The 19221-nt window shown below is 40.1% G+C and overlaps 1 protein-coding gene across 6 annotated transcripts in view; it reads left to right on the forward strand.

Moving 5' to 3' along the window:
* PXDNL (peroxidasin like) overlaps positions 1–19221 on the forward strand; it is a 429117-nt gene that overhangs the window by 204556 nt on the left and 205340 nt on the right. For 5 of the 6 annotated variants that reach the window (XR_015246688.1, XM_086695277.1, XM_086695273.1 and 2 more), the window contains exon 3: positions 11979–12050. The exons of the other annotated variant lie outside the window; for it this stretch is intronic. Coding sequence is in view for 4 of the 5 variants with exons in the window: in XM_086695277.1 (XP_086551403.1) it covers positions 11979–12050 (72 nt within the window). In the remaining variant the exon portion in view is untranslated. The remainder of the gene's footprint in view (positions 1–11978; positions 12051–19221) is intronic. 6 annotated transcript variants of the gene reach the window in all.

The raw sequence follows: 19221 nt of genomic DNA on the forward strand, positions 1-19221 counted from the left end.
CTCATTAATGCATTCTTCATTTCTTATTGATTCAGTTGTGATTCTTTAACTTTGTGGTAAGGGTCTCATTGATGTCTTCTTTTCTCAAGCTCAGTGAGTATCCTTATGATTGTTGCTTTAAATTTCCCATCAGGCACATTACTTACAACTATTTCACATAGATCTCAGGCTTGGGTCATATCTTGTTCTTTCATTTGGTATAAATTCCTCCCTCTTGACATGTTGTCTAAGTCTCTGCCTTCTTCTTTGTGTTAGAAAAGCCCGTTATGTCTCCTGCTCCTGAAAGTAAGTAATTGTCTAATGAAGACGAGATCATATATTGACCAGAGCCTGACACTTCAGGGAGTGTCTCCAGTGTGTGGTGCATGTGCTCTGCTGTTGTGTTCTGGCTACTCTGTCCTTCAGGCCAGTCATCTGCAGAGGCTCTCTTTTCCTGCTGTGGGCATTGTTTAGTCCCTAGGCTGAATGTGGCAGGTTTTAAGTAGGTGTGCTCTGGTGTGCTTGTGAAATGAGACCTGACACCACTTCCATGAGAACTGGGCCCTCTAGAGCTCTCTGGTCAGGAGATGTGATGTGGGTAGAGGGCCTGCTGCACTGGGACTCGGGCAAACTTGACTGAGATAGACAGTGACGCCAGGGCACCGGGGATGAGGTTCAGTGCGAGCACGTTAGGTAGCCGGTGTGAGCTCCGTGCTTCTTCTCACAGGTGGATCTGTTTTTACGCTGAAGAGCAGAGGAGGTAAATGGCACCAGTCAGCTTTTTATGGGAAAGGTGTCTCCACGAATGCTGCCTCTCAGGAACATGCTCCAAGAAGAGTGAATAATCTCTCCACTGTGTGCCCCAAGCATTTTTCAGATTGCTATTTCCATGCTCTCTGCCCCTGGGTTGTTTGCCTGTGTTCTCTCCAGAAACGGTACAGCACCCTTCATGTTCTATCTCAGCCAAGCTTGCTGACGTTTACAACCCCTGGCTTTAAGCTCTGCTAGTAGAAGAACTAATGAAATTTGGCCTTTCTCATTTTTCAATGGCTTTGTAGAAATATTCTTCTTGTGTGTTTCACGGTGTGTTCCTTTCTCTCTCATCCTTCTCCATGACCATGACTCCCCTCCCTCTGCAGCACACATAACTCTTTTCTCTCCTAAGCTGTGTCTACACTTTCTGCCTTCTTCAGTATGCGCTCTTCTTTCCCTTTGGTTGTGGAGTTTGGTCTGTCAGTCTTTAGGTCAGTTTCCAGGGTACTTAGGATGATTTGATAGCTATCTGGTTGTGTTTGTGGGACAAGATGAGGCTTACCACCATATTTCAACTTTTTATTTATGTATACTTTTTATACTATTATCAAAAACAATTTTACACTAATTTATTGAGAATGTATCCCAGGTAGGTCCAGAGTTGTGTGCCATGTTAATGATGGGTTGGAAACTTAAATCCAAGGTGGGATCCAAGTGCCATTAATCCCAAACTGCACAAGAGTCATGGTCTTAATTGGTGACCAGCAATTGAGGAGAGCAGAGCAGGGTGGTTAAGGGGGGATATCTCTTCTTATAGGAACTAAAAGGCATAATTTGTGTTTAGGATGGCTGTCTCAAGGAGATAAACCTTTGCCCAAAACCAGGGGCTCTTTTTGTTTTTTCTTTCATTAAATTTAAAGTATTAGACCCATTCCTCAAGGCTAGAACTCAGTGTTGAAAAAATTGAGCAGTTATTGAAGAAAGTCAATAACATGTGACCTTGTTTTTTTAGTCTAACCAGGCACAGAGTAACAGATTCATGAAAAATGGGGCTTTGAGAACATTGCACACACAGGACAGGAAGGCAGAGAATTCGTATGGTTTTAAGGGAGGCAGCTCCTGGGCAGTTGTCCAGGTATGATGGTTGTTACCTGGTGATGTCAGAAGCTTCTCCATACATTTAAGATTTTGGGAGCTTCCCTCAACCCCCCGAGGAACAAGTTGAAATAAAGAATGTTTAAAGTAGTGAATAGCTAGCTCTCCAGAAGTTCTCCTGGAAACAGCACACAAACACTCTTGTTCTTCGTTTCCCTTTAAAGATTGCTGGTTTCTCTCATTTTTGCCTATGCTATTCTTGCTCTTGGATTCATCCTTATACCTTAATTAGTCTGTTTGTGATTTGTCTCACCTTTGTTTCCTGTCTCCTACCACTTCTCTTCATCACTATCACTCTGTTGGTCCGTTACCTCAATTCACCTTAGCTTCCTGCTTCCCACCTCTAGATTCCGCCTACTTTTCTCCTCTCCTTCTTCTCATATTTTGATCAGCCGTAACATTTAACCTGTAGGAAGTGAGATGGTAGGCTGCCACAACACCAAAATAGGTTTTGTGACTACTGTAGATCATTCTTATTAGTTATTACTCCCTTGTACATGAAAATTGAGGCTGGGAAACTGGAGACCGTAGCTGGGATCCTTCTTGAGGCCTCAGACTCAGACAGTGAGTCTTAGCTGAGCATGGTTTCTTTCCACAGGGGATATTTGTTGCAACTGGCAAAGGGGATGCTCCAGCATCTAGAGGATAGAGCCCAGGGGTGCTACTAACCATCCTGTAATCCACAGGACATCACATCTCCCAACACAGAGTTATCCAGCTTCAATTATCAACACAGCTAACATTGAAGACCCCGGTCTTGGGAACACTATATTCCATTGGATTTCCTGAGGTGTCTTTCCAAAGAGAAGCCTTTATTTCCAGGTCATTCTTTACCACCCTGTCCCTACTGTCATCCTCACACTCTATAAATAACCAACCCGACGTCCCTCTCATTTTCTATTTCCATATATATTATTATCTTATTTCAATCCCAAGTCAATTGTGGGGTATCCCGCTCAGTGTTATTATGATGATTTATTTAAAAAAATTTTACAGATGGACAAATTCAAACTCCAAAATACTCAGCACTCAAAAGATTTATTGAAGATTAGAACACATAATATTTTTATTAAATAGTGCTTCTTGCAGTGCCCTAGAGTCTCTCTTTTAAAGCTGTCATTCATCCTTAGAGAGTCATAAAAGCTTTAGAAATGACTTTATAAGAAGTCATAGCTAACACAATGGAATCTTGAGAGTTTTCAGGTTAATCTTCGTAGAATTGGCAGAGGGCTGGGGGTCTGGGTTAAGTGAGTTGAGAGAGGATCTCATCAATTTGAGTATTTCTACAATCAAGACTCACTGAAAATAAGGTTCAAAGCAGGAAATGAAAGAAATCTTTCCTTTTGCCTCACTAAATTAAATTTATTTTCTCTTTTTCTTCACCTTATTAATTCTTTGTGGCATAATGATTAAAAAGGAAGCCCAGAGGTCAATGAAAGTGGTCACAGCATCCATCTGCTTTCTTATTGTGCTGAGCAGTATTGGTGGGTAGGGGAGACATTTCTCCTGATAGTATAGTGGCTTCCCAATAATTTCAACAAGCCACCATTGATTACTTGTTGTAAGGGTAGAGAATTGGTTGAGAGTCATGGTGATAATGAGCAGCCCAACAGCCAAAAATAAGTGGACTTCATATCACCTTTGTTATGACCATTAAGGATCGCAGCTTCCTGAGGTTGACAAAGAAAATGAGATACTAATTACGACTATTAGTGCAAATTAACTCTCAAAGATGGCCTGCAGTGTTCCGTGGCTGGAATGCCTTGGACTGTCATCTGAGGGCATAGGAAAGTTCTTCCAGCTGCTTTCACTTCTCGGGTCTACCACTATACCGAATGGCCTGTGGGATGTTGGAGCTTGACATTTAATAAAATATTTGTCTCTAAAGTGCCTAAATATATGGGTCAAACTGTATTTCACAATATATCTAAGCATGTTAGCTTATCAGAAGGAAAAAATCCCAAGCACATAAGCTTTAGAAAATTGTATGAGGCGGAGAGGCAAGTTCTTTCTGGGATACAAGGCACTTTTTAGTTAATAAAGGTTTTGGGGGGGACCTGGGTGGCTCAGTCGGGTAAGTGTCTGACTTTGGCTCAGGTCATGGTCTCATGGTTCATGGATCTGAGCCCCGCGTCAGGCTCTTTGCTGACAGCTCAGAGCCTGGAGCCTGCTTCGGATTCTGTGTCTCCCTCTCTCTGCCCCTTCCCCACTCATGCTCTGTGCCTCTCTCTTTCAAAAATAAATAAACAGTAGAAGAAAAGAGGTTTTTGGGAGGTTGTGGGAAATGTGAGAAAAGTAACCGTGCCTTTCGATGCAGTAGCCTATGGAGGGAGCCATCTATGTGGCTTGATACGTGGCTCATCCAAAATGAGATGTACTTTAAGTATGAAACATGTTTGGGTGGCAAAACATCTGAAAATAAGAGTCTAGAAGAGACTAAAAGAGTCTAAAAGAGAGAGACAGAGACAGAATGCAAGTGGGTTAGGGGCAGAGAGAGAGGGACACACAGAATCCGAAGCAGGCTCCTGGCTCTAAGCTGTCCGCACAGAGCCTGATGCAGGGCTCTGACTCATGAGCTGTGAAATCATGACCTGAGCCAAAGTTGGAGGATCAACCAACTGAGCCACCCAGACACCCCTCTTTTTACTTGTTTAAAAATGTAGCTACTAGAAAATTAGAAATTCTATATGTCACTTGCCTTTGTTGCTCACATCGTGTTTCTATTGGGCATCCTGCTGTAGATGTTTGGGTTTTTTGTTTTTTTTTTAAAATTTTTAATGTTTATTTATTTTTGAGAGAGACAGAGACAGAATTCAAGTGGGTTAGGGGCAGAGAGAGAGGGAGACACAGAATCCGAAGCAGGCTCCAGGCTCTGAGCTTGTCAGCGCAGCGCCCGATGCGGGGCTCAAACTCACGACCCGTGAGATCATGACCTGAGCCGAGGTCAGACGCTTCACCAACTGAGCCACCCAGGCGCCCCAACCTGCTGTAGATGTTTAAGGCTAATTTCATGTCCCTGAAAACTCTGCCTTTGAAAGTTTGGTTTAAGTACCCTATAGTTAGAGAGTATTGTCTCTAACGTGGCAGGTGCTCACCCCTGAAGATTTATCGTGTTCTGTCTTTGTCATTGAGCTAGCAAGAACCATGAGGGTGAAGCTTCGTCTGTTTCCCAGCCCCGCTGGAATATGAGTGATCGCGTTGCTAGCTGTCAATCTCTGATAGGCACGTGTTCACTTCATTAAAAATATGCTGTGATGAGAAACAGACTCACATTGCATCAGTTTCACTGTTGTGAGAGTCAACACAAAGAGACATTCAAAATGAGACTTTTTTTTTTAACGTTTATTTATTTTTGAGACAGAGAGAGACAGAATGCGAGTGGGGGAAGGGCAGAGAGAGAGGGACACACGGAATCAGAAGCAGGCTCCAGGCTCTGAGCCATCAGCCCAGAGCCCGACCTGGGCTCGAACTCATGGACTGCGAGATTCGGACCTGAGTTGAAGTCCAACGCTTAACCGACTGAGCCACCCAGGCACCCCAAAATGAGACAACTTTTAAGGTCTCTTTAGGTGTAACATTCTAGGATGATCTGTACTGCAGGATCGTGTCAGCTTCTCGTCACACGTGTGAGTAATTTAACAAGAGGTGATTTTCCTTGTTTGCTGAAGTCAATCACACCACAATTCACAGTCATATAGCATTTGGCATCTTTTTTTTTTTTTTTTTTTAGAAGAGCATCTAACCTTAATTTTTCTTTTATTCAACATTAAGAAATTAGTTTTATTTATTATTAAACTCATAACTTAAGAGCCTTATCTCTGATGTTGGATTTTAAAAGGTACTTAGTAAATTTATATTATTCTGTACACCTGGCCTTGGGATTCTCTTTTTAATACTGGAATAAAATGGCCAAACCTGGGTGAGAGGCCAGGAAAATTGGAAAAGAGTATCTAATCTGACCTATTTTACATTTCAGCAAATCTATCCTATCGGCTGGGTAATTTCAAATTTCATAGCCTGCCTCCTCCAAAATAGATTTAATATTGTTAACTATATGCACATAAGAGAGAAATGTCTTTGATGTAGTATATGTCATCATATCTTTCATAATCATATCCCGGAAGGAATGTTTGTATTTAATATGGTATAATACAAGAATATAGAAAAAACAGGGGTGGCTGGGTGGCTCAGTCTGTTAAGTGTCCAACTTTTTCTCAGGTAATGATCTCATGGCTCATGAGTTTGAGCCCCACATAGGGTTGTCAGCGTAGAGCCTGCTTAGGATCCTCTGTCCCCTTCTCTCTCTGCCCCTCCCCTGCTCCTGCTCTCTTTCTCTCTGTCTCAAAAATAAATAAACATTAAAAAAAAAAAAAAAAAGAACATACAAAAGTACTAGGTATCTGACCTTGGGGAATTTACAAACACTGAACTCTTCTATCTAAAGTTGGGGAGAGATTTACTATAGTTAGCAATTATTTCTGGGTAGTGTCTTTTTGTTTGTTTGTTTTTAACTTTCTTTGTATGTGCCTGTGTTGTCTACTTTTTCTATAATTAGCACGGGTTATTTATGTAGCATTATAGTTCTAATATAGGTGACATGAAGATCACATGTTCCTAGTGCTGTGTGAGCTCAGAGGAATAGACATTAGCTCTGTATGTTGGAAGAGGACACAATAGCTATTGTCTGTCTGTATGTCTATATGCACTAAATTCATGCGCATTCCAATCATTTAGATTTAGAATGTTCAAAAAAGCTTAAAATTAATGTCTTACACTAACGTTAAGGCCTAAAACTTTTTAGAAATCTAAGTGCATAGACAATTTTTTTAATATTAATAATGGATTTTGCAGATTGGATTATATACTCATTTTACTGTAATTTTGTAAGACGTTTCTTAAAGTCGTTCTGCTCTGCCTGCTATGTTACTGAAAATGCACCCTTTCTTTAGTTTTGGTCTAGGTCGAAAAATGTCACATTTTTAGTTACTGCTTGTAATAATTATTTGTGGTGAGGCAATATATGAGCACAATGGCAGTATTTTGTCAGTGTCCTGTTTCCTTGTTTACACTTGACTGGTGGATTCTTTTTTAATTTTCTTCTCCCTTCTAAAATTTCTAGTCTATAACTGGCATAATTCTTTACGGTGAAAGACTAAAATGTTCTTTGGTACCATTATTTATATCACTAAGAGGTGGTAGTCCATGACATTAGGTCAGAGAGAGGAGAGACGTGAGTTATCATTATGGAAAGACGACAAGAGTATCATGGTCAACGTAAGATATGATTGTATAATGGAAACACCCACAATCAACTGACAGGAGAATACCTCTTTTAGATAGTTTAGAGGGGCGCCTGGGTGGCGCAGTCGGTTAAGCGTCCGACTTCAGCCAGGTCACGATCTCACGGTCCGTGAGTTCGAGCCCCGCGTCAGGCTCTGGGCTGATGGCTCGGAGCCCGGAGCCTGTTTCCGATTCTGTGTCTCCCTCTCTCTCTGCCCCTCCCCCGTTCATGCTCTGTCTCTCTCTGTCCCAAATAAATAAATAAAAAAAAAGTTGAAAAAAAAATTTAAATAGATAGTTTAGATAAGTGGAAAGACAAATCACATTCTTAGAGAGGTAAAATCAATATGGTAACATTTAAATGCTAATTAAAGTATCCAGGGGATTTTTCTTTTTTTAATTTGAAGAATGTTCATAAAGTATGCTGGGGTGGGTGATGGGTGGGGGGGGGTGGCTCTACAAATAACCATTAAAATTACTATTTTAAAAAGAAGAGGGGTAGAAACTACCCTATACAGAAAACAAAACAGAACACAACATTTGAAATATTTCTATCGTAATGTGTCTAGAAATTGACCCAGCTCATGTCAAAGATATGTATATGATTATATTAACATTGCAAATCAGAGGAAATATGACTATGTAGGTCAATAATAATGACAATACATAAGTAATTTGGAAAAAAATCAAAAATTAATTACAGATAAGTCAGATATTTAAGCATCAAAATAGAACCACAATAGCTTAAGGAAAAATAAGCTTTTAATGCAATTTTAGATTCAGAGAAGCCTAAGCATGACACAAAATCCCAAAGCTATGAAAGAAATGACTAACAAATTTCATTACATAAAAATTTGAAACATTTTAAATCTTATGATATAAATAATATAAATACATACTTATAATATAAATATAAATCATATAAATCTGTATGATGTAAATAATAGAGAGGTGAAAGTACAAACTATAATCTTTGAAAACTGTTCCTGACATGTTATAAGCAAAAATTTAAATTTTTTACATGCAGAGAGTTCTTAGCAAATTAATAACAACAAAGAACCAAGTGGAAATACAGAAAGGATCTATGTATTTACGTTACAGAAAAGGAATCAAATGACCATCAGTATGCACTTTCAAAATATCTATATCTTTCTTTTACTTCAGAACATTTAGATTTGAAGGCTTAAAATTTCAAAAGATAGAGAGGACAGTTTATCCCTTGGATCTGTGAAAGAATTTGTCACTCACAGAGAGATTCCACATGTAAATCTACCTTTTCCTTTGAGAAATATGCTTGAGGAGCTGATACATCCAATGGTAGAAGTGTGTTCTTTAAATCTGCCTAGTTTTTTCTTCCTTTCCTCCCCTACCCCTAGCCTTTTTTTTTTTTTTTTAACTATTTGAACTGCAAATGATTTATATGGAGCTTATAATAATGCAAGTATTTTTAGTGGTATTAGTGGTGGCAAATTTTCAAAAGATAGTCATTACTAATTTGGGTCAAGAATCTCTTGGTAAACTATGGAATCATGGGTTACAGTCATTGAAAGTGTCAGACTATTTACTTCAGGGAGCACAGAAATGAAGTGTTAAGGGTAATCCTGCCGTGTTAAGGGTAGCAGAACCATATTTCTGGAGAGTGTCCAAATGAAAAGTAAACATAATTATAAAGCTGAAACAGATTAACGTTATTGCCACTTACCAAAAAACCCCTATTTTATTTGTACTTAAATGTAGGTATAATGATTCACTCTCAGAGTAATTCTTGGCATTACCTTGAATGGAAATTTCATTTGACACAGGAGAAAGCTCAATTTTGCTTCTCCCCACGTTGATGGATACATAACTATGCAAAATCTTTTATCTTTCCAATAGTTACGAATTGCTTTTTAACAAAACATTCCCGCCCACACAGTGTGCGTTTGTCTGTCAAGTGTGACGTGGGAAACAAAGGCAAAAGAAAAAATTAAATTTCCTTACTGCTTACAGCCCATTGACAAGTCCTTGAAACAGGCAGAGTGACCTTTCCCTGGGAGGTATCCCTAACCTCCTCCCAGCTTGAAGGTATATCATCATTCACCCACCACAACCCCAGTGCAGCTCTTTCTGCCCACGGGTCCTACGCCTATGCTTGAATAAGGCCACCTTTTTGTACCAAACAGGGCTCAAGAATTCTTTCTTGGCCATCAGCTCCAAATCCCATTTCCACATCAAAATGTCCGAGTACGTGTGTGGGAGACCATTTCAACAATGAAAGATAAGGTTAATAAAACCAGCCCGTCAGTCTGTTGCTGGTTTTTCTCCCCACAAGGTCCTGCTCATCAGGATTGCAGACGTCCTGTTTTCAGGAATTATTTTATTTCCTCAATAAAAGTGTAACATTTTTCTTGGGGGTGTTGTTTGCTTCTCTTTTTCCCCCTCCCTGGCAAAATAGGCAATATTAGGATATAGAATATAACCACGCATTTTCTAAAGCATGCATTGATTTTTTTGTGAAAGGATGTTAGATATTGTTTTATGTCCTGAAAGTCCATAATATTACTCATAAATTTTGAGTACACCTCCTTTATGAAAAATTTAAAAAAATAATATATATGACAATGACTATAATCATTTAACCAGAACATTGTTAGGAATACGTTCCATCCGTTAAAATTACAACAAAGATATTTTGATGAAAAACATACTGCTTTGAATAAACCTTAACAAGTTATATGTACTTATGATTGGAAAACACATTCAACTGTGAACCACTTTAATGGATTTGTTTCCTGTCAGCAATAAAAACATTTCTAAGAAAACCTATGAGTTAAATTGCTTGATCGCATACTTTAGATTATTAACACTCATATTGAATTGCAACATTAAAGAAATAAAAACAACTTCAGTGCAATTGTAGAAATTGAATGTTTTTTATTTTTAACAAAATTGAGATAACTGCATAAGAATATGCAGAATATAGGCTTTGAGCACTTTTTATGTACTGAAGAAAGATGAATGAGGATAAGTAGTATTTTTTCCTTTTTCAGTTGTGGTATTGAAAGGCACTAATGACTAAAGGCGGCCTTTGTATTAAGTGGATCAACTCTTTCCTAGGCACTAGGCACTGGGGAGAATTAAGAAACTAGTCAGTTTCCTATATTCTGTGTTTCAGATGAGATTGAGACTCTCTACACACACATACCATGTAGCACACAGACAAACCTATCACATAGAAGGTGCACAGACTACATATACACCCACGCATGCATGTGCACGTACACATATTCAAATATGCATCTATGTGCACACATATGCATATAAACACATGTATGTAAATATATCTATGCATGTGTGCGTACGTACGTATACTTTTTTCTACATGTGTTGGTGCATGTATTTAATAGAATGTGGGGACAGAATAGTCATTCTTCAAGTAAAAATAGATGTACAGTGGCAGTTTGGGGATTCTAAAGGAAGTATAGTAATGGGTTTTATACATTAGATTAAGAACATGCAGAGACAGTAAATGACAAATTTTCTCAGGACAGTGTTTGTGACTGCTATTACCTAGATATCAACTATCTGTGTTGCTTTTAGCCAGCTTAAACATTTCTTGAACACATGGTAGACTATAAAGTTGATTAGATCATTGACTGAAGCTCAGAATTATCCATAAAAATGGACATTATCTCTGTATGACATCAACTCTAATGCATGCTGTAGACCGATTGTTCTGCTTCCCTGGTGGCCAGAACGCTAGGCAGAAGTGGCGAGGAGTGTCTTTGGTACCATAGGTGGGGCATTGGATCGTGGCTTCAAATGCTGTTTGGGGAACTGTGTGGCTGAACCTTTAGTTGTGCGTCATGGGGTGAGTAGGTTAGAAACAGTCGCGTTTGGGGTCTCTGGGATGTCTCCGTGTGTATGATGACTAAAACCATCACCTGCTCCATTGGCCAAAACACTGTTTTCCTAATAAGTCATACCAAAAAAATGCACGAAACAAATATTTTTATAATACACTCAAAGTGAATCCTTTGACATTTTACTCTGACAGTAGATACTAGAAGCTTTGGAGTATTTAAATGCTATACGATATTCAGAAAAATGTGTGCCAATCCAATTAGTAGACATTCCCTGTACATTTAGACATGCCATAATAATTTAAATCTGAAAGAAATTTAAAGTGTATTTAGCAGGAAAAGCAATCTGTAATTTTTATTTGCTCGACTGCTTTTCCAAAGTGTTCAAAGTGGCTGAGAGGTGATTTTCTGTAACTGATTTTCCTGTTCAAATCCAATTTACTTTTGCCACCTGTTATTTTTCTCCCTGGATTTTTTAGAAGTCATTTTTGGACCATTTGATAGTCCTATAATAAGAACCTCACTTCCTATGGTGTAATTGACTCTCAGTTTGACAGTTCAACAAATACACAATGAGAGTCCACTGTGGGCCAAGAGCTGTGATATTTATTTTTCCAAGTAAAGTCCTTAAGCCTGGGTGTATATAACTCTCCATCTGTTTATTTAGAAACATATTCCTCTGTCATTGTGACTTTGTTGATAATTTTCCTTTTATCCCAGGGTTTATAGTCCTCCTTTGGGGGTATTTTTGGGTAATTTAATAAATAGAAATTACTTTTGAAGGCTTTTATGACAAACTACTATTTGAACATAGGCTTTGTTGAATAGAAAATTATAAATTTGTAAAGTTAATGAACATGTCAGTAAATGTTTTTCTACTATGTAAAGCACTATTTCTAGTAGAACTATTATAATATTTGCAGAGTCTGTTTCTCATTTTGGGATCTTTGTTTGTTTTTGTTTTTTCAGTCTCCTGAACAACAACCAAATCAGACAGATTTCCAGAAATGCTTTTGAAGGACTTGAAAATTTACTTTATCTGTAAGTTGCAAGAAACATCAACAATAACTTACGGTGTTGATAGATTATTTTTGGCCTTTTTGTTTGCTTTAAGCGAAGTAATTCTTCATCTTCTTGAAAACCACTGTCAACCTTTACACAAAACACATTTGAACATTTCTAAGTGAAGTCAGTTGTTGCTTTCAGCAGATTATTCATCTGAACACAGTTGAGTATTTGTGCACATTTTTATTTCCTCCCATCCCTGCCACAAAAATTCTAACTTGCCGAAAAATAAAAACAAAACAGTTTGTCCAACTTTCACATTCAAATCTAATTAATCAATACTTACGAAAATTGCATAGATCCTAGAGAAGCTTTTTATATCAACAACTCAGCCATCCAAGACCTTCTGAAGCCAGTGAACACATGACAGTTAGGAACTTTAATGAACCTGGATGAGAACCAATTTTTGGAAAAATTAGCTCACAGATACAACCGTTGACAATTGCGGTGCTCTTCTGTTTATCACAAGGAAAGGAGAATAAAGCTGTTTCAAATGAGTCCCTATGTTGACTCAGAAACCATGCTGGTAAGTTGAAAGTTGGGAGATCCTGACTGGCATGCTTACCTGGAAGACTGAAGGAAGGAACTAGAAGGACATTTGTTTAAATGAGGAGTGAGTGCCAACACTTTCTTTTTGAAGAATCTTAAAGACGTAACTAACATTTTTACGCAAGTATGTCCCTTTGTGGATTCACTTATAAGCACTTTGTATAAAAAGTTGGTTGCTTTCTAGAAGGGAATACGCTATCCTACCTCTTTAGCTCCCTTTTCATTTCAGCAGTGATCACAGAAACTTCCTGAAGCCCAAGATTTCATATCTACACATCAGCTCTGGAGTCTTACAGCCTTTTGTGTTCAGCTGAGATACCCCAGCCTAACAGGCAAGGCTTCGACCAGCTTTTTTTCCTTTTTTTTTTTAAGTTTATTTATTTATTTTGAGACAGAGAGAGCGAGCGAGCGAGCACCAGTGGGGGAGGGGCAGAAAGTGAGGGAGAGAGAGAAGAGGATCCCAAGCTGGCCCCACACTGTCAGTGCAGAGTGTGACGCAGGGCTCGAACATATGAACCGTGAGATCGTGGCCGGAGCTGAAGTCAAGAGTTGGATGCCTAACTGACTGAGCCCCCCCGGGTGCCCCAGCTTTTTTTTTTTTTTTTTTCAATCATTCAGTCCTAAATTGCTGGTTCCTTCTTAGAATCAGTCCATTCTATTTGCTGTCCTAATTGCTGACATGCCTAGCGTGTCCGTTTTGATCTCCATGTGGGAAACCTTACTAAGGACCCTTCAAGCTTCTAGACTGGTGGCGTGAGTGGCCAGTCCTTGTAAGTGAAGGAGCTTTACCCCCTCGTGTTTCATTCCAGGCCTGTGGTTCTGTAATTCTTTACTCACTGGTATGTAAACAGTATCACCCTACAGTAAAACAAGCAAATTAATAAAAAACATAAAAACGTCATAATACTGTAAATAATGCCTTAGAAGAAACTTCATCACTAGTGCAAAACTTAGTGAAAGAATCTAGTGAAATGACAGTTATTAGGAAGAAATTAATTTTGGATAAAATGAACCTTCAACATTGCTGTGGCTTGGATCGATGACATGTCCAAGTTCAAGTATCTGCTCTGTGCGAGGGAAGCATGTCACAAAACGTCCAATCAATTATCTGGCCAGTTCAGATACTACTCATTGAAATAGTTTGTTTTTTTTTTTTAATGTTTGTTGTTTTTTGACAGAGAAAGAGAGAGAGAAAACAGGGGAGGGGGCAGAGGGAGAGGCTCCAGGCTCCGAGCTGTCAGCATAGACCCCGATGCGGGGCTCGAACTCACAAACCGTGAGATCATGACCCGAGCCTGAAACCAAGAGTCAGATGCTTACTTGACTGAGCCACCCAGGTGCACCCAGATACAAGTCATTAAATGAAAGATTAAAATCTTCTGCAAGATGTGTGTTTGGGAAAGGAGATAATTTATAAAAGTTTCGTTATGCAGTAGGTTGTGAACGGATTCATGTGGCTAATGAAGTAAATCTTTCCATGTTTTCACTAACATTGCCAAGTAAGGATTACCTGTCAAATCGGAGAAGTTCGTAGGGATTGTATAGGGCTCCAAGATCAATTTGATGTAGACCACACCTGTCTGGATAAGAAGAAAATGGAATTGTAAGGTTTAGAAGAAAATGTCGGGTCTGAGGGAATTGAAGATGGCCCAACTTTGCCACTTTGTGTCAATAATACCATAAGGTTACGCTGGCCGTCTGCTGTCATCCTGTGAGCTGATCCATCGAAGATGCTGGGAGCATACCTGAGCTCTTTGGAGAGAGGATTGACAAACACTATGAAAAATGGTGGCGTTCATTAATTCGGTGGTCTGTGGAGATGTTGGGGTAGGCAGTGGGGAAGGAACCTGGGTGCTAGTGTATAAAGATGAAAAGGCATGAGTAATACCTACATATGTGTTTGGGGGATAAAGACACACGTACTTATAGGACAATAGGTTTTGTAATATGGGCACATGTAAGACGGTGCCAGAGCAGAGGAAGACCAATTCTGCTTCCCAGTGTGATGGGCAGGTTAGACTTCAAATAAGGGGGTGCTTAGGAATTACTGAATCATCGACCGAAGCTAAGAACTGTCAATATTGCCATTATGGCATCAGCTCTAAGACTGTTGTTTTGTTGTCTTGGCCACTTTTGCCAGAATACTTAATCACAATGTTGAGGAAAATAATATGCAAACAGCATTCACAAGGACCGTGTTGACTTTAAGATGGCACGTGTTGGTTGGCGCAGTGGGTGCAGGAGGAAGGACGGAATGAGCTAACTGGGAGCCAAGGGGTCTGACCGGAAAGACCTTTGACGGGAATGTAGACTGTGTTGTATTGTTGATGAGGAGACGTGGGGAGAGTTCTCGGGGACGGGTGTGACTGGTTCTGCGGTTTGAGAGAGGCCAGCCTGGGAGAACGGGCAGGTTCACTTGAGGCAGAGCCTCAGCGGTGGGAAGGTACGCCAAGGTCGCCTGAAGTGCCGTGCATGAGGACAGCCCGGACATAGGTCTGCAGTGGGGCCGCGGAGCTGGAGAGGGAATGTGGTTGTAGATTTGTTTGCTGACTTTATGGCAGATGAGAGGCAACGTCTGCTCTTCTCACAGGAGATCCGCATTCTTGTCTCGGTCCGTGCCACGAATACTCTGGTTCTCTTGCCACTGCCCTGGGAGCCTTCCCTGGCCCCTTTCCTACTTATCCTTTCCTTACACATTCCCACTCCTCCACACACCTAGGTTTTATTTTCGACTCATTCCCTGAGTCTCTTTTTTTTTTATATATATATATTTTTGAACGTTTATTTACTTTTGAGAGAGAGAGACAGAGCATGAACGGGGGAGGGGCAGAGAGAGAGGGAGACACAGAATCGGAAGCAGGCTCCGGGCTCCGAGCCGTCAGCTCAGAGCCCGACGCGGGGCTCGAACTCCCGGACCTCGAGATCGTGACCTGAGCCGAAGTCGGACGCTTAACCGACTGAGCCACCCAGGCGCCCCCATTCCCCGAGTCTTCAGCTCGATCATTCAGAGGATATACTGTGTAATTTGACGTTTAATCATACTTGGTGCTTATTTCCCCTTCCCTCCCTGTGTGCCTGTGTGTTGAGGTCTCCATGGCCACACAGTTGAGACTCAGGGTCTCGCCTGTATTTCTCTCCAGTTGATACAAAGCTTAGGAAACAATTCTATGCTAGCACACGTCTGTTTCTCTCTTTTCAGAATAAGGGTAAATAGCACCCTTATTCTTTACGTTTGTATTTATTTATTCTCAGAGAGACAGAGACAGCATGAGCCAGGGAGGGGCAGAGAGAGAGGGAGAAAAAGAGAGAATCTCAAGCAGGCTCTGCGCTGCCAGCACAGAGCCCGATATAGGGCTTGAACTCATGAACTGTGAGATCACGGTCTTGAGCCGAAATCAAGAGTCAGATGCTTAACCGACTGAGCCCCTCGGGTGCCCCCAGCACCCCTGTTCTTGAGCTGCTTGGTATTTTTTTTTAGGTTTGTTTTAATGTTTTATTTATTTTTGAAACAGAGAGAGACAGAGCATGAGCAGGGGAGGGGCAGAGAGAGAGGGAGACTCAGAATCGGAAGCAGGCTCCAGGCTCTGAGCCATCAGCACAGAGCCCGACGTGGGGCTCGAACTCACAGACCGTGAGATCGTGACCTGAGCCGAAGTCGGACGCTCAGCCGACTGAGCCACCCAGGGGCCCCTGTCTTGTCTCAGCTTTAATGCCATCTCCCTAGGACTCACTCTAGGTCAATTGACCATCTCCTCCTTTTTTCTCTATCAGAGTGCCCTGTTTATTTCATTTATCAGGTATACCATAACTGTTAATGTTTTCCCCTCATTTTTATACTTATTTTCCGACTTCTCATTGGATTCTGTGAAGGCAAGTGGCCATAATCCTCTTATATACCAAATATCCCAGCCTCTAGAACAGAGTGAGTGCTTATGAAATATTTGTCGACTAAATAAGAGAATATAAGGTGATCAATAAATGCTTGATATTTGACTGATTAATACTTTTAATTATGCTGAGTTCATTATTTCTTGAAAAGGGAGGTAACACCATTAAACGTGTGAGCCTTTTCAATAACGTGTATCTATCAGTCATTTCCGTTGCGCCTTTTCCCAAGGATTCCAAGTGTTTGTATTACATAAAGTAGTTATAGTGCATGTATATTTAGGAGACTAATTTTTATTAGACCAGATATACCACAGAGTTGCAGTTTTGCCCTGCCAAACACAAAGGAGAGCACGTATTTTTCCCTAAAACAAAAGCATCTCTGAACTCTTCTGAAATTCTAATGTGTTTTGGTCCAAAACGTATCATTGATTCCCCTGGGCAAAAACAAATTGAATATCTCAGGATGAATTTTGCTTTCAGATTCACAAGAAAAAGCATGATTGTTTGAGGATATCTTTGGAAACTGGTTCATTTAAGGTTAGCTGAATTTTGGACCTAAGATACATTGAAAAAGTGAGAGCAAAATGTTCCTTTTATTTGCTGTAGCAGACCAGCAATGGTTATGAACAGCAACCCTGGTATTCATTATTCTTAACCAAGTTAGAATGCATCTAATGATAAACTCCAAAATAAAATTTTATTTTTTCAGAAACATCCTGGCATCTACAAAGTGATAATAATCTCATTACTGATGAGCATTGAACAATTTTAAGAAACTTATCCATAGAGTAGGAGCTGTTGCCTATCTGCTCATATTTGAGATATATTGAGCATTAGATAGAGAAAATTTATTCCACATTCAAATCCATAATTTTGTTTCTGGGTTTGGTTCCCAGAGTTTCTTCTCTGAATTATAGCTTCTTTCTCCTTCTAGGCCAGTCCTTGGCATCACTGTCCTCATGAACTTCTATGACTGAATGCTACCCCCTCTGCACAGACTCAACTTCTTAGATCTTTGGCTGAATATGCCATTTGAAGTTGTATATCCAGCATTGGCCTTTTCCATCTCTCTCTAGTCTCTGAATTTACGTGGAGTGTACCACACTCCCTTTACATCCGGTAGAAAAAAAAGATATTCTTGTGGAAATATTGGGCAATTTACAAGCAATGAGTTCTTGGGCAAGTGATTACCACCTTTAATAGTGTGAACTTGAGGGACACAACTCTCATCATTTCCGGCCACTCTGTTAATACACCCTGAGCATTAATGGCAGTCTAACAAAATGAATGAAATTTTCATGAAGTTTCTTGTTCATTGTATCAGTTAGCTTTTGCTATGTACCAAAGTACTCAAGAACTTAGTGACTTAAAATAGTAAAGAATTACTATTTCTCATGATTGACTTATGAGTTGGTTGAGCAGATCTTCTGATCTAGGCTGGCTCAGCTGAGGCTGGAAGCTGTAGGATGGCTTTACTCACATATCTGGCAATTGCCCAGTGTCAACTGGGATGCCTTTCTCCTCCACATGGTCTCTCTTCCTCTATCCAGCTAGACTGTGCTTGTTTATGATGATCTTATCCCTAGTCCCAGCAGAGATGAACTTGTCATGCCTTTCTTGTGTCATGTTTGCTAGTGTCCCATTTCCCAAGTCAAACCACATGGCCAAAATCTAATTCAAGCATTGGAAAAATGGATTCTACCTTTCGATGGGCAAATCAGCAGAATCACCTGGCAAAAGGGTGTGGCTCCAGGCATGGAGAGAAACCTGTGGCCATTTCTGTAATCTATCACATTCACATTGGGCTTCCAAGAGTGAGGCTCACGTTGCAATAACAATCAAGCATATCTTGATGTAGTCACCAGGATAGACTTACACGATGGGCACTGTGTTCACAAAGGGAGAAGAGCTCATTTCCACTTGGGAGCCATAGGGCTGGAAACAGGTTAGACTTGATGGAAGGAGCAATGCTTTAGCTTAATCTTGAAAGGAAGATGTGTGAGAAAAGGCAAGACATGGTCTGGAATGTTTGGGAAATGGCAACTGTCCTTTAATGATTAGATTGTAGGGCCCAAATAGAGCAGGATGAGAGATAAGGCTGGTGAGTTTGTGAAGACTAAATAATGGGGAAGGGGGGTTTGTATGCCAAGCTCTCTGTTTCCCCTTACTTACCCCTTACTTGCTTCTACTCACTCCAAACCAGCCTCTGTTCCTACTACGCTATTAGAAGTTCTCTGACAAACGCCACTCGTGTTGTTAAACACGATTGAAAATATTGAAAATATTCCATTGTATAGTATGTTTAAGTATGTCTAGTGGTTTCCTTTTGTCGACCCCTCATCCTCTTGAAAAGTTCTTTGGTATTAATGACAGCTTTCATGTTCCTGGTCTTCTCTTCACTGTTCTGTCTGTTTTGTCTCAGACTCCTTCACCTAGAGTTCTGTCCAAGGCTCTGTTCTTTTTCATACTATGGTTGAACACGTCTGCTTCCAAGGTTATCAGTTGTTATCCAGATGCTGCTGACTCACAAATATTTATTTCAAGCATCAATTGTTTTATGTTTTCAAATCTACACGCACACACTTGCTTTCTCAATATTTCCACTGACATGTCCCATAGAAGTTTCACATTCCACATGATTTAAACTTAACTAAACTATCTTTCTCCCTTCAAACTTGCTACTTATTTTCCCTCCAAACATGCTTCTTAT

Source organism: Puma concolor, chromosome F2 (genome assembly GCF_028749965.1).
Source record: "Puma concolor isolate L17-30 chromosome F2, mPumCon1.1.hap2, whole genome shotgun sequence".
Taxonomy (NCBI): domain Eukaryota; kingdom Metazoa; phylum Chordata; class Mammalia; order Carnivora; family Felidae; genus Puma; species Puma concolor.